The sequence below is a fragment of the Paramisgurnus dabryanus genome, chromosome 7 (genome assembly GCF_030506205.2).
Source record: "Paramisgurnus dabryanus chromosome 7, PD_genome_1.1, whole genome shotgun sequence".
NCBI lineage: Eukaryota > Metazoa > Chordata > Actinopteri > Cypriniformes > Cobitidae > Paramisgurnus > Paramisgurnus dabryanus.
The window spans coordinates 26391749-26418560 of record NC_133343.1 but is presented as its reverse complement, the minus strand read 5'-3'; the positions used below and the strand labels follow the sequence as shown (position 1 = coordinate 26418560).

At 38.4% G+C, this 26812-nt stretch overlaps 3 protein-coding genes across 3 annotated transcripts in view; 1 reads left to right on the top strand and 2 right to left on the bottom strand.

The window, feature by feature from the left end:
- Positions 1 to 3695, bottom strand: part of tex264a (testis expressed 264, ER-phagy receptor a) — an 82723-nt gene extending 79028 nt beyond the window's left edge. Inside the window, exon 1 of the mRNA XM_065279847.2 lies at positions 3171 to 3695. Within this exon, the coding sequence (XP_065135919.2) occupies positions 3171 to 3428 (258 nt within the window). The 5' untranslated portion in view covers positions 3429 to 3695. The remainder of the gene's footprint in view (positions 1 to 3170) is intronic.
- A 1627-nt stretch (positions 3696 to 5322) lies between these two features.
- gpx1b (glutathione peroxidase 1b) lies at positions 5323 to 6781 on the top strand. Its single transcript, XM_065279848.2, has 2 exons — positions 5323 to 5628; positions 6134 to 6781. The coding sequence occupies exons 1-2, from the start codon at positions 5407 to 5409 to the stop codon at positions 6482 to 6484; spliced, it is 573 nt and encodes a 190-aa protein (XP_065135920.2). The 5' UTR covers positions 5323 to 5406; the 3' UTR covers positions 6485 to 6781.
- Positions 6782 to 9688: 2907 nt separating this feature from the next.
- Positions 9689 to 26811, bottom strand: usp4 (ubiquitin specific peptidase 4 (proto-oncogene)). Its single transcript, XM_065279846.2, has 22 exons — positions 26636 to 26811; positions 25030 to 25157; positions 24386 to 24516; positions 23926 to 24052; positions 23583 to 23728; positions 22369 to 22430; positions 21887 to 22030; positions 19651 to 19765; positions 19378 to 19551; positions 19126 to 19284; positions 18557 to 18781; positions 18390 to 18473; positions 18190 to 18284; positions 17917 to 18099; positions 17617 to 17843; positions 17156 to 17380; positions 16993 to 17063; positions 14120 to 14235; positions 13854 to 14003; positions 12869 to 12972; positions 12328 to 12416; positions 9689 to 10016 (listed from the first exon to the last, which is right to left on the bottom strand). The coding sequence occupies exons 1-22, from the start codon at positions 26782 to 26784 to the stop codon at positions 9894 to 9896; spliced, it is 3027 nt and encodes a 1008-aa protein (XP_065135918.2). The 5' UTR covers positions 26785 to 26811; the 3' UTR covers positions 9689 to 9893.
- Position 26812: the final 1 nt, after the last annotated feature.

Sequence of the window (26812 nt, the reverse complement as noted above, 5' to 3'; positions counted from 1 at the left end):
AACCATTCTATTTGACCATAAACAATCTGAAAACAGGGCTTTAAGTCTAAAATACCGAACTTGTCCTTTAATGTGTCATCCATATCTGCGAGGGGAGCGTTGCTGGGGAAGTTACTTTAAATTATAAGTAGCTTGTAGCCTGCCAAGCCACAGGTTTAAAGTAAACCTGATGTACAGTAATGTTTGGAAAATGTAACAACAGCTTGTAACAAAAATAAACTAATGACAGTAATCCTTCTTACTTAAAACGTAGGTCAAAACTGAAAACCACTGTCATGACAACACTAGCATTTTTTATTGCTTAGGGTCACCACTGTCAGGATTGTTGGGAAGTAATTGGGCTACTTGGTTACCTATTCACACTTGCTTGTCACACAGCCACAAAAACACCTGCTTTAGTTTAGTAACTTTTCAGTGCAGTCCTGATCCTCTCTCCTAATATCTTAACTTAAACTGTTAACTTTCCATCTGCTATTTAAACAAGATTTCAAATTGTAAACAACACATTACTGTATCAGCAACGTGTAACAAATTATGTAAGTGGGTCAGGGAGAGTACAAATGTCCAGGATAAACAGAAAAACATGTGCTCTCACAGGAGGCTATTAAACATTACACACCTACATACAGTAACATGCAACAACCTCAGCTCCTGTTTGCAAGTTACTTTGACAATAACAAGTTGGCACCATGTTGGTATGGTCAGATACATGGGGCATTACTAAATAGGTGATAAGTGTCATGTCTCAAGAATGAGATTAATGAAGGATAAAACATCTTACCAAATCACTCAACCAGTAGCCACTTTATTTCCAGTGCCCAACATTAAATTGTACAGCGCGTACAATCATTTTAATAACATCTACTGAAGGAAGCATGAACTGTTCTGATTGACATCTATATTTACATTTATGCATTTGGTAGATGCTTTTATGCAAAGCGACTTAAAGTGCATTACAGGGTATACACTTTTATCAGTATGTGTGTTCCCTGTGGATCGAACCTATGACCTTGGCACCACTAAAGCAATGCTCTACCAATTGAGTTACACAAATTTAGGAAGAATTCATGTACAATATACCAATAAATATTAGATGTGAGCTTGTTATCCTGAACAGGCCATTGTTTTATTAATTTTCTCAAGGTACATTGCCAATACGTGGAGGGTTAATACAAATTCAAAATGTGCTGGTGTAGGAGACAGTGAAGCCTATTACAATATATTAAGGTATCTAATGGCTGTATATTGCTCTTATTAAAGGTGCCGTAGAATTGAAAACTGTATTTACCTAGGCATGGATAAATAATAAGAGTTTTGTACAGGACATATAATAAGCCTCAAACACGATTGTTTCCTCCTTATGTAAAGCTTGTGCATGCAAAAGTCGGCTGGAAAACAGGCCAATCTCAACACCAACTGTGACGATACAGTCGAGATCTATGACCCAACATATAATAACAGATTAACTACTACCAAAACACACTACCAAAACACACTTGTGGCCAATCAGCAGTAAGGGGTGTGTCTACTAACCGACATCGTTGCCTGGGTTGCGTATGTGTGGGGCGGGTCTATTAAATGAAGGTCCAGATTCTATTGGGGTGGGGGCATTTGTTTAGGTGATTTCAAATGTCAACATTTGCTTTCATAGATCACGCACCCTGTCTTTAAGTACAATGTTAAAACAAAGTTGTGACTGCTGAGTTAACGCTATATGCTAGTTAATGCTATATGCTAAGGTTTAGGCTGAAGTTCTAATATTGACCACTGTAAAAAATTTGCTGTAATTATGCAGCTGGTTGCCAGTAACTTAAGATAAAGACCGTAAATGTTTCATGTTCATATAACTTTGAACAAACTGTTTCCAGTAAATAACATAATTGTAAAATCTACAGTAAGTTACTGGCAGTGTACGGCTTAGAGGTCCATACTGAAAAAATACACATATTTACCACTCAAAAAAAAAAACATCTTTACAATATCCAAATAATTTATTATTCCTCAAATTCTATATCTTCGTCGGATCCAGTCTCAAACATAAGGTCTGTTTACACACACCCACACGTTGGTGTATGTGGTTTACGGGGACATCTCCATAGACGCAATGCATTTTATACTGTCCAAACTGTTATATTCTATTACCCTTACCTACCCCAGTCCCTAACCCCAATGTCACAAAAACCTGTTGCCAGTCTTTAATCTATGAAAAACTACCATTTAGTATGTTTTTTTTAGCTTTTCCGTTTATGGGGACACTGTCCGTGTCCCCGTAAACCACCTTTATAGCATAATAAACATGTCATTATACACTATTCATGTCCCCGTAAACCACATAGACCAACACACACACACACGCACGCACGCACGCACGCACGCACACACACACACACACACAGCTACTTAAAAGAGCTGCTCTGAGAAACAGCCAATCAGAGCAAAGCTCAACATTATTATTCATGACCCTTTCAAATAAGGTAATAACGGACCATTTCATTCTAAAGGCAAATCCTGGTGGACATGTAAAAACGTTTCTGGATATTTTTGCACTTGAAAAGCCACATCCCTTCTATGTAGATATGAGAGAACAATTTAACATATTTTTTAATGCATTCTTTGGCACCTTTAAGTCCATGAGTGTTTAATGGAAACAGATTCTTGGAAATTAGTTTCTGTAGCTCAGTTATTAAAGAAAAACATGCAGCTTGTAAGCATTGTAAGTAGCTTTAAATAAAATTATCTGCCAAATGTATGAATGTAAAACTGTTGGGGAAACACTCAATATGAATCTTCATACCAGTTCTCCTAATAATATTGTGTGTCACATAAAACCTTGTTAAGTTTTCTCAGACAACATTTTGGAATCATACGCAATGCATGAACCAATTTAGCGTTTGGGGACCTGCTGTCTGTGCCAATAGTGCCCAAAATTACAGTGCATGGCTGGTGCCCCATTGCATGGAACGTGACTAATGCCACAAAATATTGACTGAAAACGCAGCTCACTAGAGTTAAAAAAAACATTGTTGATCTTAAGTGAACTGTCACGCTCCTATCGTTTCCACAAGTCAAGAAAAGCACCTTACGCAATGTCATTTTGACAGCAAGTGTTTTTTTTTACTTGATGATAATTGTAACAAAAAAACTTACGGTGGAAACCAAACCAGACTCACCTGATTGGGGTCATTGTAAAACACACCGACAGACGACAGTTTGGGTCCAATACTGCAGCTCTCCGTGAAAGCAGCTCCGCTGGCCTTGTACGATCCTTTCCTGAACTTATACGCGATCGTGATCTTCTTAACCGGAGGAGATCCCGTCCGAACCACGACCTCAGAGAGAAGCCCGGTGTAGAACACGAATCCCACCAGAGTCAAGATGAGACATATGATCAAAAACACAATCAGACATAAAATGACAAAGTCTGACATTCTGACCGTGTTTATGATATCAAGTACAAAAACGCTTTATGTGTAGGAATATTTCTCTGTTACTGGGATGAGACAGAAATATGAATCATCTGGCGTCACAAACTGGCCTGTTTGTATATGTATCGCTTTGCGGATGTTGTGTTTACAGTATCGTTTCTTCACTGCGAGGTCAGTTTACACCCTTCTTTAGTTTTCTATTGACACAGCTGATCGTTTATTTATCCGCCTCTACACAGAAACACCGTACTCGTTGCTTCCGGGATGTACCATGTGGCTGTGAGTCACGGGGGGTGGCTGAGGGACGCTATCAGGCCTGTTTGACTTCATGAGGAACCGCAAGAAACGACAAGTGGATGACGTCGAAGTACCGCGAGAGCGATTCAAGAAACCATACGGAGAAGTCTATTTTCCACTCGCTCTTGCTGTACTTTGACGTCATCCGCCAGTCAGTTTTTGTGGTACCGCATGAAGTGGAACACAACTATTCACTTACAAAGGCAAGAAAGATTTTATATAATCACAAGTATTTTTATTTGTTAACATTGTAATTTTCCTTTCCGCAAATGGTAATGGTTTGTCTTGTCAACATGAAATTGCATTTTTGAAAAAGAACGATTTAAAATAGTTATTTAATTGTATAATAAAGCTAATTCGTCATACATATGGTATTTAACATAATGTGGTCACAGTACAATTTTGAAAGCAATGATCTCCTACATTACATGATGCTTTGTGGATTTATTTTGTCTGAGATCAGGTGAACTAGATATTATGTAGAATCTGAACCTGCCTGTCTCGTTATTTGCAAACTATCCATTCTTAATATAGGATAAAATATAGCTGTATATAATAAAATATAGCTTTAATAGATAATAAAATATTATATTAAATTATATTTTCCTATTTAAAACATAAGATAAGCCATATAAAACACTTTAGATGGAGTAATAATTTCTGTGCTTCACACGTTCCTCTACTGGAGAGATGCACTAACCTCTTTTAACCACTAGATGGCGTGAACAAGCAGAGATCAGGGGACCTTATACAGTCGGAAAAGTGCTTACAAAACGGTCTTAACTTTTTCTTTGTTCAATTAATAATAGTATTAATTAATAATTAGTAATGTTTTATTTATCATTGACACGGTTTCAATGACCCCCCCCCCCAAAAAAAATATGATTAAAGTAAATCTTGCCCTGTTTAGTCACTCAATTTGGTAAAGGCATTTGTTATTAGACATGTTCCCCATTTAAAAAAAGTGAACTTCCATTACACATTTTAAATTGTAATTTATCTAATACCAGATAAATGTATCTGATCATTTTAATTAATCTGATACCACTGACAGAATTGTCGAGGTAAAATTTAGGATGGATCAAGCATCCATCACACAGATTACTGTGTGAGCTGTGACCATATTTGGTTGTGACAAGTACTGTTAGACATGTCAGACTTAAACACCTTGTGCAGGGCGAAATTAAGCATCTACATAATAATACTCATTATCACAACCATACTTACCAAACATAACCCACGTCAAAAACAACTTTTACAAAAACAACCTACCTAACCAATAATTTACCAAACTAATCTGAACGAATTGCGTCACAAAGTTTACCGCGCCAGTCGTTTGTAAAATCTAGGGAGCGTGGCGAAATATTCTGGTCGTGTAGATAAACAATTTTTTTGGCGTCGTGGCTGTATACATTTGCAAGTTAACTACCTTTAACATCTTTAAGTAATTTGTGTCAAAGTTTACCTTTCTGGAATATTCCACAAATAAGACGATACACATTGTAAACGTCAAACGACTAAACACAACATTTTTACCATATACCCTAACATTATTAGGGTGTGTTTTAAAAGTGGGCGTGATTGGTGACAGCACAGAGTACGCTGGCCACAGATAACAGTTTTATACTGGAGTCATTTCCTTATTTCCCACTTGTTTGGCTACTTGCAAGACTGGATTAGGATCATGTCTGGAACTAAGTCGTTTTACGACATCTCAGCTAAAACGCTGACAGGCGAGGAATTTAAGTTTTCATCTTTACAAGGCAAAGTGGTCCTTATCGAGAATGTGGCGTCTCTTTGAGGAACGACCACCAGGGATTACACCCAGATGAACGAGCTCTATGATCGCTTCTCTGACAAAGGGCTTGTGATTCTGGGAGTCCCCTGCAATCAGTTCGGCTATCAGGTAAGAAAATAGTCGTTTTACGTAAGGTGCTATTCAAACGCACTTTTAAGCAGGTGCGTCTGCCGTACTTGATCTGTCTGTCTAGACCTGTCGCATGACTACTGTGTCAAACTTCTTTAATAAGTTACATTAAAAGTGCAAATTGCAATACTTTATTAAATGTAACTTTTATAACATTATACTTCACTAACTAACATTTTAATTACACATAATTTTGCATGCTGAAAAATAGAAGCCATCATAGAAAGTCTATATGGATTTAATGGATATAATGGGGAATGTGGCCGTTTTAATGAAAACCAATGGTTTCTGTTAATGTGTTGGGTTTATTTAGTGGGATGTTGTCTGGAACACCACACCATTAAATCTTATTCTGTTAAAAAAACAAAAGTTTTTGTAATGGCATTTATAGTAAACAGATGATGATGGTTAATAGTGATATTTGTAATGAATAAAAAAAGTTGAATTGTTTTTCAGTATTAATATACCTATTTTTTCCCAATAGGAAAACTGTAAAAACGAAGAGATCCTGATGTCCCTGAAGTACGTCCGTCCTGGGAATGGCTTCGAACCCAAATTCCACCTTTTGGAGAAGGTCGACGTGAACGGGAAAGACGCTCATCCTCTCTTCGTCTTTCTCAAGGAGAAACTTCCGTTCCCGAGCGACGAGCCAATGGCCTTAATGAGCGACCCCAAATTTATCGTGTGGAGTCCCGTTTGCAGATACGACATCGCGTGGAACTTCGAGAAGTTTCTCATCGCGGCTGACGGAGTGCCATTCAAACGCTACAGCAGGAGATACCTTACCAGTGACATCGAGGGAGACATCAAAAAGCTTCTTAGCATCGCCAACTAAAATGTCTTGCATTGCACATGTGTGCTTAAAAGATCTTGCAGGTGTCAAACTAAACCAATACTCCTGTTGTTAATGTATTGCACTAAACACTTATATTGGTCTCTATACGTTTTTAAAGCAGGTTGTGGTCTCGTGTGCATGATGTTGCTTGCGTTTGAGCTTTTACTTTATGAAGATGCTCCTGTAAACTTGCTTGTCTGTGGGGAGGATCTGATGTCACGCAAAAGCCCTAAACTAAACAGTTTCATTTAGCCCATGTATAGCACAACTGGTCCAATAAATGTGTTTTCTACTTGAGTTTGAGTCTGTGTGGGACGATATGAAGATACGGCTTTTGTCTGTTTTGTAATATTATACCGAGCATCAGGTGTTACGTAGGGGTTTATTCAGCATTAATGAGTTGCAATGGAAACCTAGAGTGCGCGTGAGCGCGGGGAGTAGAATTGCAATCCGCGATGACTCGACAAAAAACAAATGTATTAAAATATATTAACTTGCCTAAAATTCTTTAAAACAGTTGCTAGACAATCAAAACTAATATCCAAAAGCATAAAACATTCTCTTAGGAACTGAAAAAAACCTTTTTACAAGTACTCTTAAGTTTTTGCCGGTGTAAACCTCTCTATTAAGGATTTAACTATTGGGGCGGTTTCCCGGACAGGGATTAGACTAGTCCTAGACTAAAATAAATGTAATAGCGGTCCAAACTGAAAACAACTTTCACTTCATACCGAAAAATCCAGACCAGCATAAGCTGGTGAGCTGGTTTTAGCTGGTGTAGCAAGCTGGTCTAGCTGTATTTTGGTCACTTTTTAAGCTGGTCTAGCTGGACTTACCTGGTCAGGCTGCTGACCCACCAGCTTTGCCAGGGTGGGAGGACCAGCTGAGACCAGCTGCTGCCACCTTAAACCAGCTACCAGTTTATGCTGTTTTGTTTTTCAGTAGGGCTGACATATCTCAAAACAGTGGTTCTCAAACTTTTTCAGTGTGCGGCCCCCCTTGTGTATGGCGCATTCCTTTCGCGGCCCCCCAGAGAAAATGTATGACAAAAAAACTGTTCTAAAACTTAAATTTTAATTAAACAAGACATATTAAATGATACAAAGTAGTGCTGTTGGTTAGTAGTCTTTTTTTAGGTTTAATTGCACAGATTTCATGATAAATTAATTTATTTTATAAAATGTCATAAAACTGGGGCCCCCCTGGCACCATTTTGCGGCCCCGGCCCCCAGTTTGAGAACCACTGTCTTAAAATACATCACTGCCCTTTGTTTCCCTCAAAATGCACACAAGTAATGTTTTTAGTTAAGTATGTTTGTTAAAACTAGATATATTTCCTAATTAAACTAAGGTCTAGTCCTGTCTTAAACTAATCCCTGTCTGGGAAACCATCCCTTGATCTTTAGCAAATGTAGCTCTTGGTCATAATTGATCTTATTGCCAATACTAATAAGCGTTCATTTTATATGAATATAACTTTATTGTACGAACAACTAATCATTTTTCAGTTTTTCTATATACATTTCTTTACAAAATATTATTTATGGCTCTCCTTGTTGCATTTACATTTTTTAAGTTTAATTAATTTCAAACTACAATTTTAAATGTCACTTTAACCTTCTTGCTGCTATAAATTATAAAAATAAATTTGGAAAAAAATAAAATAAAATAGAGGGTTGAATTAGCTTAAGTTACAGCAACTATAAAAAATAAAGTTAAAATGACTTTTATGAGCAACATATGTATTTTTTACAGTGTAGATTGTCATTGGTAGACTCCCAATTCATTTGAAACGGTTTCTTGTGTAGTTTTGGCAGCCAATTCAAAAGAAGATAAAAAGCCATTATCTATTATCAGGCTTCCACATTTTATTATATTTTTAATTCAAATAAGCTTAATCAAAATCTGGCGTTGCAAATCTTGGCATGATAAATATCAGAACACAAAGCAGCTATGTACTGTGCCCCAGATTATGATCATGTACATCTATGCAAGAAATTTCTATGAAACAAACCAAAAATGTTCAAATTGATGTTTCTTATAAATAAGGTTTAGGAAGGTGCCATTAAAATTGATCGGTATTTGTGTTTTAATTTACTATCGCTGGATCATAAATTCATCATTGCCATAAATAACAACAGTGCATTTACCAATCAATCAGTGACTGCTAATACCATGGAAAGGTAAACAATGGGACAATCATCTGGTTATCATTTTGCAACAAAAAGTTCTTGAGTAATAGACAAAACTGTATTATGCTTCTAATAGCAAAGCATTACAAACATCGTTTTGACTCTTGAGCTTTGCTAAAGCCATATGATAACCATAATGTGAGAACCAATCACATGGTAAATGTGCCAGTGTGCAGGTTATAAACACTGTTATTAAGGAGGTTTTTATTTAAACCAACAAGCCACTGTTTGCATGTTGGTGTTCAAGTGTCACTAATTTAGCACCATGTTTGGCTTGATATTCCTCTGGCTGGTTTGAAGCCAAGGACATTCCAAAAAATAAAAAAAAACTTGTCAAATGTAACATTTAATCACAAATCATCCAATCATAAATAGGATACTTTAGAACTGCATTTTAGATTAAAAGCCTTTTACCAGTGCAGTAAATGTATGAACATTACAATAATGTCCACTACCTATCATTGTCAAAAGAGTATCTACACACACGCAAACCCATTTTTTTTTACAAGTTTGGAGCACACTGTAATGTCACCATAACAGTTTGTGGCATCTGTATAGTCAGAGCAACTTTCAGAGTTAAATATTTCAGGCCAACGCCCTCTTGCATGGCATATTTATGTCAACAGAGTGGCTTGTGATAGGATAAACGAAATATGTTGACAATATTTAATATAAAAGCGCAAGCTTCTCCAAGAGAATCTCTGTGCTTATCATCACCACAGGCTTAGAAGCATTCATACACAGAGAATCTATTCTTCACAGGAGGCACGTTACAAGATGCTGATAGCTAAAGTCCGATGTAAGTGGGGAAAAGGCAAAATCGAAAAGCTTCAGATGGGTGTAATGTTGCATAAAGGGTCTATTTCTGGGCATTTCCCCTCTCCTGATCTATGTAAAACTTCAACTAACATTCATGTCGTCCAAAGAAGAGGTTATATTGCCGTTTTACCCTCAACTAAAGAAATGATCAGCAGGCATCAAGGTCCAAGAATGAAGTCTTTCATGTCACGCATCAAACTAAAATTCTCTTTATTATTAATATTCTTTTTTGGCTCTGGATAAAGATGCACGTGTGAAAGAAAATTAAAATAAAGCTAAAACAAAGGGCCTGTTCGTGAGCCTTTAATAGTCACTGAAGTAGCCACGGATGTGCGTTGATGTATTGTTGGTTTATGTAGTTTTTGTTTCAGTGCCTGTTTTTAAAAGACTAAAGAAACTCAATTGGTGTCCATGTGGTCATCCAGGGTCTCTGGAGCTCCGCCTAGTGATGCAGAGGGGGTGGATTTGGATGGTGTGTCCGCATCTCTGCGTTGGTAAAAGAGGACGTACGCTGCTTTAGTCTGTGGAGAAGAACAAATGCTGTTCAGACAAATACAGGGTTCCCACACCTTAGTTTACTTCCAATTCAAGGACCTTTCAAGGACTTTCCAGGTCCAATACCCTCAAATTCAAGAACAAAATGTGGGGACACATTTCAAGTGAGAGCAAGGTTACATCATGTTTTTAAGATACATTGTTACAGTTCCCTTTCGAGGGAACTTGCGCTGCGTCACTGCGGTGACACTTTGGGGATGCCTCCAGGGGTAAGTGCGCGTCTGAATGTGTATTTCAAATTCAACCAATGGAAAGGCTTAAAGACAGGGTGACACACGAGTCAGGAAGTATATCGCCATCTGAAATATTGCCAAAGACGGCGTTACAGGGATGCAGGAAGTATGGCGAGAGAGACGCAGCGTCTCGTTCCCTTCTCAGTGAACAACAGTAACATACATAACCACAGACATTTTCATGTGTCAAACAAAACTATGTAAAAAGCATTTTGGAATCAACATTCGCATACAGAAGATATAAGCAATTAAAGCAAACACTTAAAAATGTCTCGAGAATTTTTCCAGAAAACTTAAATAAAATAGATTAAAGCACTTTCAATGAATTTGAATTTCCCCCCAGATTTAAAACTTTTAAGGATTTCAAGGACCCGTGGGAACCCTGCAAAAATTCATTTTAGGACAAAATCAGTGTTTTACACAGACTCGTTTGCTAAAGCATGCCAGACTTAAAGGGACAACATTTTTACAAGATGTTAAATAAGTCTCAAGTGTGCCTAGAATGTGTCTGAAGTTTCATTTGTGCCTTTAAATGCAAATGAGCTACTGCTTTCAGTTAAAAATAGATCTGATTCCTGTCACTACAGTCTGGGACAAAAGTATCTTTATCATTGTGACATCACATTAACAAGAGAATCAAAACAGCATTTCTAATGAGACTACTTTAATTTTTTCATTGTAGGGTTCCAACATACATTTATGTCCTTGTAAAAGTGGATTTTCATAATATGGGCCCTTTAAACTATTTGCCATGCACGTACTACAACACTAACAATCTCTTGTCCTGGGTTGTGTCGGTACAGGCAACAAACACATAATGGGAAAAAAAATGACACATAAATATGATCATTAATGTTTTGTTGACCTTCCATAATGCCTTGTTTGCTGTACGGAATGTTGTTTATTTTTTGGCTCATCATGACAGTGCACGCACCTGACGTATCACATTTCAAACAGCCTGAGAGTATGCAGCAAGTGCTATCTTATCATGGCATATCAAAAGCAACCAGCTTGAGTCTCTTGACCTAATTTATCATTATCCGAACTAGGGGTGGGCGATATGACCAAAATCTTCTATCACGATAGGATTAATTTTATATCATGATAACGATATGTATCACGGTAGAGTTTTTTATGTTTTAATAAGGTTTAAATCTTTAATACCATAGAAATGTTCATAATTCTCACAAAAAACATATACAAGCATAGAAAGAAGATAAAAACAAACAAAACTCAAGCTCTCTGAAGATACACAGTCAATAAGAATGATAATAAATAATTATGCATGTATGTATAGGCCTATATATATTTTTATTTAAGGTAGAAAAGTGATTTAATCAGGAGCAGTGAGAGATTTTTTTCTCAATGCTGTTTGATTAACACGAGTGACAGACAGGAGCAAAATTAGGTAACTTCCCCTTTAAGACCAAAGTCCGGATCCAATACACTGTTACACATGCGCTTTCTCTTTTAGCTGTTTACTTTCTCTTAAGACCTTACTGGTCGTGTTTATGATGATGCTTGCAAAGACGGGAATTGTATTTAAGGCCAATAAAGCGGGAAAAATGCTCACAAGCTTAATAAGCAGAGGTCGCGCGACTTGCGCGCTCCTCACAGACAGAAAGAGCAGCGGTTGCGCGACTTGTCCGCTCCTGACACACAGAAAGAACGCACGCATACAGATCTGTTGTCTGTGTTTCAATGGCTTAAAATAACTTGTTTTAAAACTGCAGTGCTTAAATACGTGTACAAACGTTACGTTTTTGCGACCACACGCACAGGAGCGTGACGTGGGCACGTAACCTCGATAGAAACGATAGTCCAAAATCTCTACCGGTTGACAAATTTCTACCGGTTAATTTTGTCTACCGGTTTATCGCCCACCCCTAATCCGAACAACACTTTTGTAATGACAGAAGAGCAATTGATTTAACTTTAAGTAATGACAGAACTTTGGATTGTTTTGCAACTCACTTTATGACCTGTAAGAACATCAGGGTATCTTCAATAAATAAATAAAAAAGTGAAGAAACAAAAGCCTTACCACAATCTGATCCTCTGTAGCAGAAGAAACACTACTGTCATCAAAGTAATACCATTTTCCATCCATTTTGTTCTTACCATATGCCGTGTCTAAAAGAGGAAATAAGAGAGTATTGTTCAGCTTAACCACTGATTTTTTTCTTTCTTTTGCTTTCTTCTATGGCTATGTTGGAAAAAAACTTGTTAAAGCTCTATTTTTCTAAAAATATAACTATAATATTTGGGTTTACTTGATAAAAACTTTTCCAAAAGTATCAACAGAATAAAACAACTTCCTTTTTCATAATTTCATAGATCCAGCATGCCACACAATGACAAGGAAGCAAATGAAGCTGCGGAAGTTGCTGTATGTAGCAACATATGATTAATGCCAACTGGGCAATGATGAGCAAATGTAAAGCTGTTATTAAAACCTGAAGCTGACAAACTTAATAATAAGGCATGAAAATGTAAGGAAGAAAACAGTACAGACAAAAAGGAAGTAGGTGATTTCACAAGGCATTAAGAGTTATGAAATAACAGAAGAACCGAGATTGACTTACAATGGCCTCCCCCCATTCCTCCATAATGGTTGGAAACAGCAATGAGGTCATAGACGTACGGATCAGCTTTGGGGTCGCAAACAAACTCTGACATGTTCAAGTCCCTATGTGAGAAACGGTGCACATTAATATCTAGATACATCAACATCTGTTAACCCTAATACTCTAAAATTATGATAAATTAACATAATTTGTTAAGTTAAAGCAACACAAAAATATAAGTTAAACAATTGTTTTTTATTATAATTTATGTCAACTTATCAAGTCAAAACTTAAAATAGTAGGTTGAACAAGTTTAATTTCATGCTGCATTTATTTTTTACAGTGCATGCTTTCGTTCACTAGTTCCTTTGAATCAGGAAATGAAACTACAAAATAAAAGTCAAAAATAGCTTCAACTAAATTTTCTTTAGCAGTAACTTCTGAAGAACTAGACATCAGTTTTATATCAGTGTCCTACAAAGGAACAATAGAATGCTTTGTTAGTTTAAGGTTTACAGAAATGGACACCTTCCTTATTACCGTATTCCATGTTGTGTTTACCAAGAATGCCTCACCCAAAACGGGATAAGGGTCAAAAACTTCAGGTTAAGAATACAAACTGCTAAAACTGGGTGTTCTACACCTGTTATCATGCACATTAAATTATTAACTTTTTTAATCGAATACAAATCTAAACTGGTGATGCATCTCAAAGTCCAAAAATCATATATAAACTTTAAATTGGACTAAAAAAAGAAAACGACGACAATCTATATTACGAAACCCTATTATAACGTATCATTTTAAGGTTTGACAAAATTGTGGAGTGAAAATAAAGGCCTGACATCAAAGCAAAGCAATATTGTTGTATCCTCAAATGTTACTTATGCACTATATATGTGACTGTATTATTTGTCATAACTATCTGTTATAGATTTGTTATATAGTTTTCTAATTGTGCAGCATTGATCGGATAGACATAAATAGGCAACGTGTGTATTACCTAATGGGAAAGTTCACAACAGTGTCAAGTTTGTCTCTCCAGCAGCGGTTGTATGAGAATCTCTTCAGATGCACGACCAGAATGCGCGGGAGAGACCACAGGTCAAACTTCTTAGTGGCCTGCTGGTGTTTCCTACACGTAGGGCAGTACCTGCAGACCAGCACAGGAAAGTCTACCACCAAAATCTGTGTAAATCTGAACAATCCTAAATGTATACATTAGATAGTCAGTTATGTGATATATAATGAACAAGAGTGTGTTCTAACCAGGGGTCATGTTCTCCTAAAGTCTCCATTGTGGTAAAGAGCTCGATGCATTCTCGTAAAGCTACTGTGGTCTTCTTCTTCTGGGCGTGCAGCATGCTCTCATGTTTGTCATATGCCTGGAAAGAAAAGTCATATTAAAGGCCCACTGTGTAGATATCTAGTGGCATCTAGCAGTGAGACTGTGAATTGCAACCAACACTCAGCCCACAGCTCACCCTTTAATTTTGAAAACCATAGTGAAGGCAGCAGGACAAACATGTCAGTATCAAGTAGTAACAAAACACGTTCTTATAGAGCAGTTTGTCTGTTTAGGGCTATTGTAGAAACATGGCGTGCGAACTGGCAACTTACAAAATACAAGCCATTACAAGAGTTGGAAGAACTAGGATTTTATTTAATATAACTAAATATGTTCGGCTGAAGAGGATGGCATAAAGCTGAGTAAACTATGGGTTAATTTTCTCTAAACTTGGAATATGCGCTGTTTATGCGCGTGAGCGCCTTGCGTTTTTTGCCGCCGGCCGCAGCATGCGCCTTTGAAGGAACGCTGAGACCGGAGAAGCGCCCGACGTCATTTGCGTCTTTCCATTGTCCAATCGAATGAGGGGAGAGGCGGGCCTTACGTTGTGGTGAGGGACGTTAACAGTTGCTTTGAAGAACCGGACTCCACTCGCTCACTCTCTCCTGCGAGTTTGTGCACCTCTCATCCTCAAACAAGGTCAGAGCAAGCGCCCTCTTTTTAAAGTTTCTGCTAATATGACAGTTAACAGCAAAAGAGCGCTCACGCTTCAATATTTGATTGACAAGACAGCGGACTGAGTGGTTGCTAGGCCTGTCACGATAACAAATTTTGCTAGACGATAAATTGCCTCGGAATTTATCGCGATAGACGATAACATTGATGCTCCGGGACCATTATAATAATGCAGATACACCTTTTCAAAGATCTATAACTTTTATTTCTAAACAATAAGTAATACTGGAACTGGAAGACATTTTAAATATCCACAAGAAATGAACAAAATAACAGGATGATTGCGTTTTAGGTGCATATGCATGTTTGTCGTGTTGCCACTTTTAAGTGCTACGTTTTTACCACAAATGCGACATAACGGCTCGTTCAGGTTTAGTGGTTCACCTCGGTCATTAGGTTTAAATCCAAAGTACTCCCACACTGCAGCTGTAGCGTTTGGTTTTGAAACTTGGCTGTTTACACTTGGTATTAAGATGTGTTTTTGATCAGATCACAAGTGGACGAGAGAGACACATTACGTTTACACCTGGTATTTAAATCCGTCTCTTTTGTCCACTTTCGACCGCTTCTGTCCTCAATACTGTGAGGGGTTGGTCTGTCGAGACGGTGGGCGAGTCTCTCCACTGTCATTTAAACGCCAGCGGGAGTAATTATGGGTTTATATGGACGCAAACTAATATTATGTCCACTGCTTGTTTAGCAAGTAAACATGCTGCACAGTATTTTCTACATGTATATGTTAGAGCTTTCTCAGAATTTTCAGTGCAATTGATGAAATAAGATTGCGCAACTTTCACACGCTTGCAAAATGAAACTGCGGAGATCACCCGCTTTAGTTTATCAATGAAAGGCTAAAAATAGCACTGTTCACCTTGTGTCAGAAAAGTCAGAAAAGACGTATAACATTGTGATCCGATCGATGAAAACGCATGTTAATGACAAGTGTAAACAGCCTCTAGTAAATCCATCTTTTTCTCCAACTCTCTTCTCAACTAGTGTTTTCTCCTGCTACACTCCTCACGCGGCGCTCATCCTCCTCAGTACGCCTACTGTGATAGGCTACGCCAGGAGTCCCCCCTCCCCACACAGATCATGCGACTGACAAATGACTGACGAGGGTTCACTTCTTGTCACTCGTTGCACGGAGCGGTCATCCAGTCTCTTTGGTAGAGAGAGAGAGAGAGACAAGGAAAACAAACAAGCATGCAAATGTGAATTATTGCGGCCGAAAAAAATGATCGAGCTCATTTTATTTACCGTGCGATTAATCGATTTATCGTTTATCGCGACAGGCCTAGTGGTTGCTTAGCAATATAAAAAGCCACGTTGCACTGCCCTTTTTTAAAAAAGGCAGTGCGCCGCGCCTTGGGTTTCAAAGCGTTTAAAGCGCGGTTGGTGTGATTAGCCCCTAAGACCATCCAGAAAATCAGTAAGCCCAACATTATTTATTAAATTCTTAATGTTAATGGTTTCAATGAGATGAGTTTTCCAGTTTTTTGGTCAAATTTCCAAGGAAACATCTGACTGAGGTCTGGTTGACCCAGACCCCATTTACACAAAGATGCAGATATTTCCCTGCGGTTTGGTCTCTTTTCCCTGTTTTTATCATAGAAAACAATTGTTTCTGAAACCTCCGGCCAAAGTGGAGATTTCTGATAATCCCGGTTATGTGTTGCCGTGTCAACTGGGACAAACAGGGTTTTAGCTTCTAAAACGTCACATTATGCATCAGAAAATACGTAACGTCATGCGAGCGCCCAATGTTTACAGTTGAAAGGAACAGGAAGTCGCGCTCATTATTCATTGGTGTTGATTCTGACAATTTTGATTGCATGGGTTTATTCCTCTCCCTGCACTGCCGCCCATAGGTTTGGCATAGTTATTATGACGTGCAATGGCGTATTTATGCGAGTTGATGTAAATGACAAGTTTTTTTGAAACTGGTGTTGTGTGCACAATGTTATTATTGAAAACGGAGGCGGGGAAATATTCGTTTCTCTAGGCGGTGTGTAAACATGGTCCCAATTTCACAGGCTTTCATACAGATCAACCCAACAGGTAACCGATTTGGGCTTTACACACCCCTAGTGGCTAAACAGTGAAAGGGTGAAGGGATTACCTCAGCTTCCTCATCATCATAGCAGAGTTTCTTGACGTCCGAGTCCCAATCAATGGCCACTGTTGAATGCGCTGTGGATATTGACAGTAGTTTTAATCAATTTGAAACCACTTCTATTCAAGATAAATTGATCATGCTGAAGGTAAAATGCAAATATAGTTACATGTGAGTTTAAGCAGATTGCCATCAAAAGGCAGAGAGCTGATGTTGGCTGTTCCGTACGAGTTGACCATGCTGAAAGAGAAGAGCTTAGGCCTGGAAGAGGAAGATTTTCCACTGCTGCTATTGGGTCCGTTCTCTGGTTCAGAGTCCTCTTCGCCGTCCACAGTGTCTGAGTGGCTATTCTCAGGTTCGGGACTCTCCTGATGGTCCATGGCTTCCTCATCACCTGTAACACATGAACAACCCTAAGTCCAATTTCATAGTTGCAACAATGAGCTTGGTCAAGTGTTCTGAAAACACACACGGTCAACCAGGGTTACTAAATAGTGAAGTGAAACAAGCATATTTAAATACCTGATGCAAATAACAACGCATTTAAATGTATACAGTTGCCTGTAGCCTATAAAAATGGAATTAAATATTTATTACGTTTGACTGAGACAAATTTGGTAAGCATCGTACCATCACAAACTCCATTAGGACCGTTGCAGGTTCCAGAGTGATTGCTGCCGTTTGATCCAGCGCTGCATGAAGCGCCTTCAGAAGCCGGGCTGCTGCAGCCACTCAGCGCTGTGCTGTGACTGGACACCGAAGCAACGCATTCTGGTGATTGGCTGCTGCTGGAGGAAGTGGCTGAGGCAGGCGCCCTACTGTCCGTAACAGTTCCCTCCGACCTCTTAACGTAACGCCTAAAACGACAAATTGGATTTGAATGTCAAATTGATTTGATAAACTGAAACCCAAACAAAAACCGCCACTGACCCGATTCTCTCCAGCACACGCTCGTAGAGGGTGTCCACGGTGAGGTTGTGCCGTGGGACGGTGATGAGGAGAGGTTGGCCAAAGAGCATTGTGCCGGATGAGCCTCCGCTGTGCTTGGAGTGCCTCTCTCTAAAGTACACGGGTAGATTCATCTTCTCGCTGTCCTCCTCTAATACCTCATAACTATTGGCACAAAATAAATAACCAGTAAGAAAACAAACCCTATAACGAATATGTTTAACAAACATATGGATAATATATAAAATGACTTGCACAAATATGTCGTCCTTCTCCATAATGTGACTCAGGCCATCATCCCGTTTGTAGATTTTATGGAACCTGTGATTGTAAACATCTGCCACAACCATCTAGGGATCATCAAATAAAAATAGGGAATACAACTCATGTTATGTTTAAAATAAAGAGTAAAAGCAAATAAGCATTTTCGTTTTGAGGTATAATAAAAATCTTACATTCTCTGAAGGAACTCCAGATAGTTTGGCCAAAGCACTGCACAGATCTGTCACCACACCCATTTTTGGAACCACGACACGGTACTGCAAGTTATTAAAAGCATTTTTAGTCCAGATTGCGAACAAAAGCTTGCATGCAAGTGTGTTTAGATAAACATGTCTCTTACTTTCATAGCTCTGGACTGGGGGTCAGTTCGGACCAAGAACACCTCCATAGTGCGATCTTTTTTCAGTGGCAGGGGTAGTGTGAGGTAGCAGAAGGGGTCAAACGTAACAGAAATTTTGGAGCACTCTGGGCAAACCAGCGTTGATTTGAACAAGCCGTGGAAGATGTCCACGATTATGGAATCGTTCCGCAACCTGTGGTTCGCCCATGCTTCCTTGGCTACGATCTATAAATAACACAGAGATGGTACGTATAACACTTACATAACATATAAATAACAATTATTTAACATAAGTAAGTCAGTGGCTTCCTTCCTTCATTAAACAATTTAAAGGGCAAATTTTACAATATGTAATAAAAGTCTCCGGTGTGCATAGAATGAGTTTCAAAAAACCCCTCATTTTGCTTACACCTACAAAGTGGCAATTTTAACATGCTATTTTAAGCTAAACTTCACATACGTACTCTGGGAACACCGAAGATTTATTTGACATCTTAAAAATAAGTCTTTTGAAATGTCCCCTTTAAGCACACAACGAAAGGATAATGGACTCCACGCTTTGGGTTTACCTCATCAGGCCGTCCCTCAGCATCTCTCAGGGCCAGGTAAGGTTTCTTCTTAACACGGTTAAGGTCCTCATGTAGGCCGTCCAGCAAAAAGGCCAGCAACTCCTGAGAGTCTTGTTGCTGGTACCCTGAGAACTGCGGGGCAAATCGACCCACTTGGGTCTGACCAGAGAGAAAAAAAAAGAGTAGTTTGGTTTATTTAGGACATATTATGAACAGTCAGTCATTTCCATAGCATGTCATGTGGTCACTTACTTTAAAAGTGCGGGGAGCCACGTAACTGGTTCGACTAAGCCACATCTGTTTGACCAGATCCGCATAAGCCTCTGCGATCTCCCCTCGCATCCCTAACGGATTTTCCCGGTTGATCTCTGCTTCGTATCGGTCCTCCAGGAAATATTCTGTGAGTGGGGGAGTGTTGCTCAGACACTGCCATCAGAAAAACAATTCAAGACCTCAAAAAACAATCTGGCTAACCAATCGTAAATCCTGGTGAGTGTATAGTTTAAATTACAACAGTTTGTGTACCTGGAGAGCAGAGTTCATGAAGCAGGTGTTGCCCAGGTTACTTAAACCACATAGGCCTGGTTGAGCGGCCGATTCTCTGTAATTGTAGGAGGAGCTGTAGGAGTAACCTCCCAACCTGCAAAGTAATTTTGAGTAAGCACAGTAATGTTGGGTTTGTAAAGCATTGGTGCAGTTGGAAATATAAAATAAGAATCACTTTAGTACCAATACCAGAAAACTGGAAATAAAAGCGGTTCCAGTTCCTAGTTAAACTCACAATGAGGAACCATATGGTTCAAAACACATTATTTTTTCAACATACCATACATTTTGTTAGCCTGGGTTTCCCCTAGTGCTGCACAATTAATCGCATCGCAATCGCGATGTCAGCCTGTGCGATTATATGACAGCAAAATGTTGCAATTATATTAAATAAATAAATGTGTGGACTTGTTAACACAAACTTTCTGATAACAGTTTGATGATTTTCCTTGCTGTTTAAAAAAGAAAGAAAAACAAACTAAAAAGCCAGTGCACGTGTGTGGCGTGCGTTGTCACTTGTGTGTGCGCAGCGCGGAAATACCAGAGCGAAGATGGATGCAGAGGAGATTGACAGTGATCTGAAAAAAAAAAACTCTACGTCTGTTGTATGACGGTATTTTGGATTTAGGATTACTGACACTGAGCAGTTGCTACATCACGTGGCAATAAGAAAACATTTCTAGTTCTACAAATACACATTTTAGCATTATCACTAAACTGTGTGTGGATTTTCCTTAAAACCCATCAAGTTGACTCATGATACCATTTTTTATAAATCGCAACCGCACATCGCAATATTAGCATCAATAACCGCAATGGGAAAAATTCCCCAAATCGTGCAGCCCTAGTTTCCCCATGCTGCCTTGCGCGCAAATTTATTCACGCTGCAAGTCTACCTATGGACCTATTTTGCCCCTGAAATAGGGAACCAATCACAGAACGGGGAGGGGACAGCAAGACGATAAAGATGTCCATGCGACACACTGACTGGCTATGAGCTACGTACAGACGCATTTGATAGACATTCGTAGCGCCCAATAAACGGCTCTGGGCATTCGTAAACCGCGCCTCAAATATGAGAAAATGAACGTGGTTCCCACTGGGAACTTTCCAGACCACGTTTCATTCTCTATGAGACTGGTCTGGTTTTAGCCAGGCTACATTTTTGTAGCTCCAGATATCACACTCTTCCTAAAATGCACAGATTTTGTACAAACTCATTGATTTGAAAAGCACTGTGTCCCTGATTGGACAGCTAATCTGTATGTTGTGATTGCCATGAATACCTCTGACATCAGCCGGAAATGTGACGCCCCTTACCATGTTTAAAAGATTTGCTCACAATGCAATGCTGACAGGAGTTTATTTACAGGGTGAGACCAATGCAGGAGGAATTATGATAATGTTGGTCTTTACTACAAAACCAATCCCAGGAAGTAAACTGTTGCTTACAATCTGTGTGTTTGTTGTAGTCCAAGAAAAGAGATTTACGCTGGAGACGATAATTCAATGGTGTTATATCTTTTTCATATATTTAACATGTCCTAATACATACTTATACACCAAAGGAAAATCGTGAATTCGACCATAGGTGCCCTTTAATTAGCTCCACTAGTGGTTCTTCATCTAAAAACGCAAATATACGCACTTTGTGGTTAAATATACACCAGTACCTTTTTTTGTGGATAGATGAGGAACCAGGCAGAGAGGAGGGGAGAACAAACAGCGACTTGTCTGTATCTTCTGAGTGAAGGCACTGAAGCACTTTTTTTACAGTTACTGTCGTATTGGGAGTTTTTTATGGAATTCTACACACATTCATGCACCCGATTCATTTGTTTACACCGGGATCAGAGTGAGCCATCATCTTTGCCAGTTTCTTTAAACCAAGCCCATATTGATTTGTTTTTAACGGACTTGTCGATGAGTGACAATTCTTTTCCCTCATTTCTTCAAATTGATAGAAATCCGTTGTAATGACAGAAACCTTTAAGCCCTGCAGCTCGAACCTGCATTGTCGTTTGGGACCAAGATATGCCCCGTCTGCAAAACCACCCCTAAATGTGCTTTAAACCACAGTAACGCATAGCCTCTATTGGGCATATAGCTTCTATAACAATCATTCATTAATTAAATAGATATTGTTTATGGCTACATATGAACTTCAACTAATGGGCAATCCCAGTAAAGTATATTGACGTTGTATTTTACTGACCTGTTACCAGAGGAACTGTTGTTTAGCGTGTAGCTAGAGTTGCTATTGCTATCTCCATTTGTTATCGTGGAGGAAATGGTGGCGGATGAATTGGAGGAGAGTTTTGGGGAAGTTGTATAATTCCGAGAGGTGGAAGTACTGGACCTGGGAAAGATCAAATGAGTTTGGTAAAGTCAAAGAAATGCAACAATAACAAAACTACTCACAGGAATGTGTTACCGATAAAAAGTTAGTTGCCAATAATTTACAAATTCAAAAAAGCATGAATAAACTAGCAAAAACCAGGAGTGGTCTCTTTTATAATTAAAACATCATAAGCAACAACCTCATTTAACTCTGCTAGTACCAGTGTTTAATTTCATAAACGCTATAAAGAAAATGCCTGAAATGGTTCAATCACTTCTTTTTTTCACCTAAAGTTGAACAGGAGTAGGGTTGCTCTCTAATCATAAGTTTGAAAAAAGCACAAACTGTGTACATACTTGGAATGGCAGCTCTGTCTTGGCCACGTGCCATCCTCATTCTTCTTCTCAATAACAAGCACCTGACGGAGAAACATCGCATAGATAAGGTTCATGATGTGAACTCGTAATACACATAGGCCTGGTTTCACAGACAAGGCTTAGCTAAAGCCAGGACTAGGCCTTAGTTAAATTAAGATGTTTAAGGGTGATTCTCGTGAACTTAGACTTATGAGGTGTCACAAAACATTTTGGTAATAAAAAGTAAATGCAAAGTAAGAGTATCAAAATAAGAAGCATACAGTTACAAACATCTCTTCATGTACTATTTTGCCCATGATTTCAAATGACATCATACAAACCAATGTTGTTGTTTTTTCCACATTTAAGGGGAAATTTTTCATTACCGCAACGTGTACATGACTGGATTCGGGTTATTTGACATGGAAATATTTATAATGTAAAAAATAAAGAGCTTCAGTGAATGTTATACTATAAACATTTACAGTAAAGAAACATGTGGTATTTGGTGATCAATGGTAAATGTAGATACAATAATAAGGACTATAAATGTGTCCAAGACCAATTTTCTCATCCTTCGCAACAATTTTCAATCATTGTTTAAGCCCTCAAGGAACTGACATTTTCAAAAAAATTGTTGGAAGGGACATAATTGACTGTGACACTCAAGATGGCTACCAGGAAAGCAGTTGTTATTTTTTCTCCCCAGATAAAAGTTTAAATTTTGTTTGTCATAGTACCTAACTATTTACTTCTCATTACCGAAACATGAGTTTGTAAATGCATATATTTAATGTAACATCATGTTGCGGTAATGATAATTTTTGATAATGATAATCTTTAAAAAAAATGTAAATAATTCTGTAGAAAAAAAATTTAAATCCTCTAAAAATAATGGTTATAGTAAATTCAGGCCTTAATCTTATATGTGCAAAAAATCTGATGCTGGACACCTTCTTAATCTGGATTTCGTGAGAATCACCCTTAAGCATCTTTAATAAATGTGCGTTTGATAAAGACGTTACAGGTGTGTATCTTGAGACAAATCAATGGCACTGGCTTTTTTAAGATCTGTCAGTGCAAGTTATTTTCAGTTGAGACACCTCAAACACGTGTGTTAGCCTAGGACTAAGCAATCTTAACCCTTGTCTGTAAAACCAGGGGTTAATTTGTCAATCAAGGACCAAAATTGGAATTATGGCGCAACGTTGTACCTGTCCTTGAAAAAGCCCTGCATCCTGTACGGTGCTGTCCAACTTGTTAAGCTGTTCATACGTGTTGCTCATATATTTATTCCAGAGTCGGGTTTCCTTTTCTGACGGGATGTCGAATAATCTCCTCATCTCTTTTTCAATAGTATCTAAGAAAAAAATAAATGCATCAAATATCACAAAAGGGGCGTTGAGGTAAGTAACATCTTAAGTTACAGATTAAGATTAAAACTATAGCTGTAAACAGTTAGAATGAACATAAACTGGTATTTTAGCAATAATTATCCCCACTATGTAAACAGAACAGTGTAGCTTATATTTTCTATTAGGATTATAAATCTTATACCTATAGTGTCCGCTTTGCTGAAATGGCGGGTGACTACTTTATCCATGTTGTCATTTTCACACAAGTTCAACTCGAGCAAATACACCTCCACTTTACAGTGCTTCACAAACATCCCATGTTCAACAACCTGGAACACAAATTTGCAAGGGAAAACGACAGGGAACATTTTAATATGCATCTCAGCTCAATAAACTTTCACAATAAATAATGTCAACCAATTAATTTAATCGCATAATGTTTCAATGTAATTATTAATATCACACTGACATTTAAATATGAGTTTACTGTATTGGAAAACACAAAATGTAAAAAGAAAAATAATCAAATTGTCTGCCACAAAGGGTATATGAAAGTCATATAACTTTGCTTATATAAAAACACTTCACTTTTAAGTGCGCAAAATTATAAATCAATGTATTATGAGCATCATAAATAAGTTTACGAAAGGAAGAGGTGTAACCTTTCTGATGATGGGTTTCTGACCCTCCAAACAGCCATACCAGCTGACCAGCTTATTCCAGGCCTCCGTAGGCACCAGCACATAGTCTAACTCATCTATAAGATGATCTTTAAGCGTCTGGGATTTTGAATCTGTAACAGAGAAAAATTATTCATCAGAAGGCACTTTTACTAGGAATGGTGGTTTGCCAAACATGTACACTGATGTTAGGCATAAGCTTTCCAACCAGCTGGCATGTTCTGCAGCTGTATATTTTCAAACAGGAAGAAAACCCCTGTCTTTGAATTTTATTTGTTTACCATAAGCTGTTTTAATAAAAGTGATTGTGATATCTCGCGTGAGACTTTGACTTGCATGTTAACATTTATCCTGTCAATATCACCCAACCCTACCTTTAACTTTATCACTATTAGCTATATTTGGCTCAGATTCAAGACTTTTCAGGTTTAGACTCAAACATCTAAAGTACACCACAAGAATTACACAATGTGAAAAGTTAAATTTAGCCGTCAATATACAAAATCTGAAAGGCAAATCACATCTTTGATAACGTGTCCAGCACATTCTATCCAAAATCGTATTACCAGCTGACCAAACAAAGCACCAACCCTCGAGTACAAGAATGTGTATTCATCATTCATTACCTGAAAAGAGCCCCGAGTTGTCAATGGGTCCCGGGTACAGATTGTGCTCTCCAACATTGTACATATCCCAGCTGTCAAAGCCCACATATTTCTTCCACTGTTTAAACCACCGGCTGTCAATCAAATACCTAAACAGTGCAACAACAAACAAAAAAAAGGATAGAGATAAGTGAGTAACTCAGGGCGTACATAACAATGAACGTTATGGGAAGTGATGGACTGAACCAATTGCAGGGTAATTCTAAAGCAAAGCTCTATTGGGCTAATATAGAAACAGTAAGTAAGGATGTTATTCCTAATCTCATCTAAAATAGGAATGTGTTCCACTGCATAAGCTTGTTAGCAGGTTTGTACATCTCCAAGAAAGACACTAGCACTTTTTATAACGCATAACTAACTACAAAATTATATTACAACTTGGAAATATAATGAATTAATCTACACAACCTTCACACAATAATGATGAGACCCACCCAAGTTATAAGCACAAATATGTAACCTCCCTAAAGTATGTTTTGATAGAGTTGTAAAGGCTGTCACAGTCACTAAACACTTCTTAAACTTACTAAAGCAAACATAGTCTTTTCAAATAATAACTCCCTTGACTTTATTTAACTTTAACTAAAGCAGTTATAGTGTTGATAAGAGATTATGCATAAACAGTCCTTCTGGTTAAAAGCCTTATACTCAAATGAAAGCAAAACTGTTTCCAAATGATAACTCTCTTGACTTTCTATAACAATTATATTTTGACAGCTAGCTGTTGAGTTATCAAAGGAGTTAAATTGTGTGGTACCGTCTATGCACACCTCTTAAACCTTTATCATCAGTTAAAAATACTTCAACTCATCAGCTAGCTTTCAAAAACTCAAAATAAGCATTTAGTTAATTATTATTTGTTATAGACTATTTATGTTGCCAAACAACACTGTAACTGGGTGGCCATGACAAAGCACAACCCTACTGTAATACCAGTTTAGGTGGTTTAGACTTTGCCTTAACTTCACAGCGAGTAGTTTTATCGTTATTTTAATCTCATTTGATCTTTGCTTTAAAACGAGATTCACGCCTGACACAAACGAACGCTTAACGACACTTAACCGGACAGCAAACTAGCCTGCCTGGCTAATTAGCATTGGCTAAAGTAGTGCATTACATGCCTATCGCTATCTTGTCATGTAGCCTGTCACATAACTGATAACGGTTAGCAATTTACTGTTTAAATTATTTAACAAACACTTAAACTTACAAGTCTAAACGTGTCCAAGGCGTTTTTTTCTGTCATACGGGTGACATTAATGTAAGAACGGGGTTAACTAAGGAGAAATGAGAGGCTAAAGCTGGTTAACCTGTGCTAACTAGCTACAAGAAAGCGTCCTCGTTTCCAAACCGACATAATGGTGTTTAATCATTAACTTTGAAGTTAACCGTGCGTTTAATGTAAAGTGCTTTGTTGATTTTAATGGGAGAGTTGTAGCGGAGTGGGTGGCTGTACGGACACCCGGCTAGTGAAGGGATATCCGGCAGCCGGTGTTTCACGCTCCGTAGGCCCGAGCCGATACCGAAACGCGTGCCTTGCCTTCTGTTGCGTTTTGAAGCTTCTTACCATTCGTCTCCCTTCCTCAGTGGCGTCTTCAATAGCGTCCCAATACTCTGCTTTTGGTTTTCAGTGGACGGTACGGGTGTCTGCGTGATCGCCGGCTTCTCATCAGGGTCCGAAGCGTTACCCGACTCGGGTCCGCCTCCCTCCGCCATCGTGCAGCGAGTGAACCCGCAGTGACCG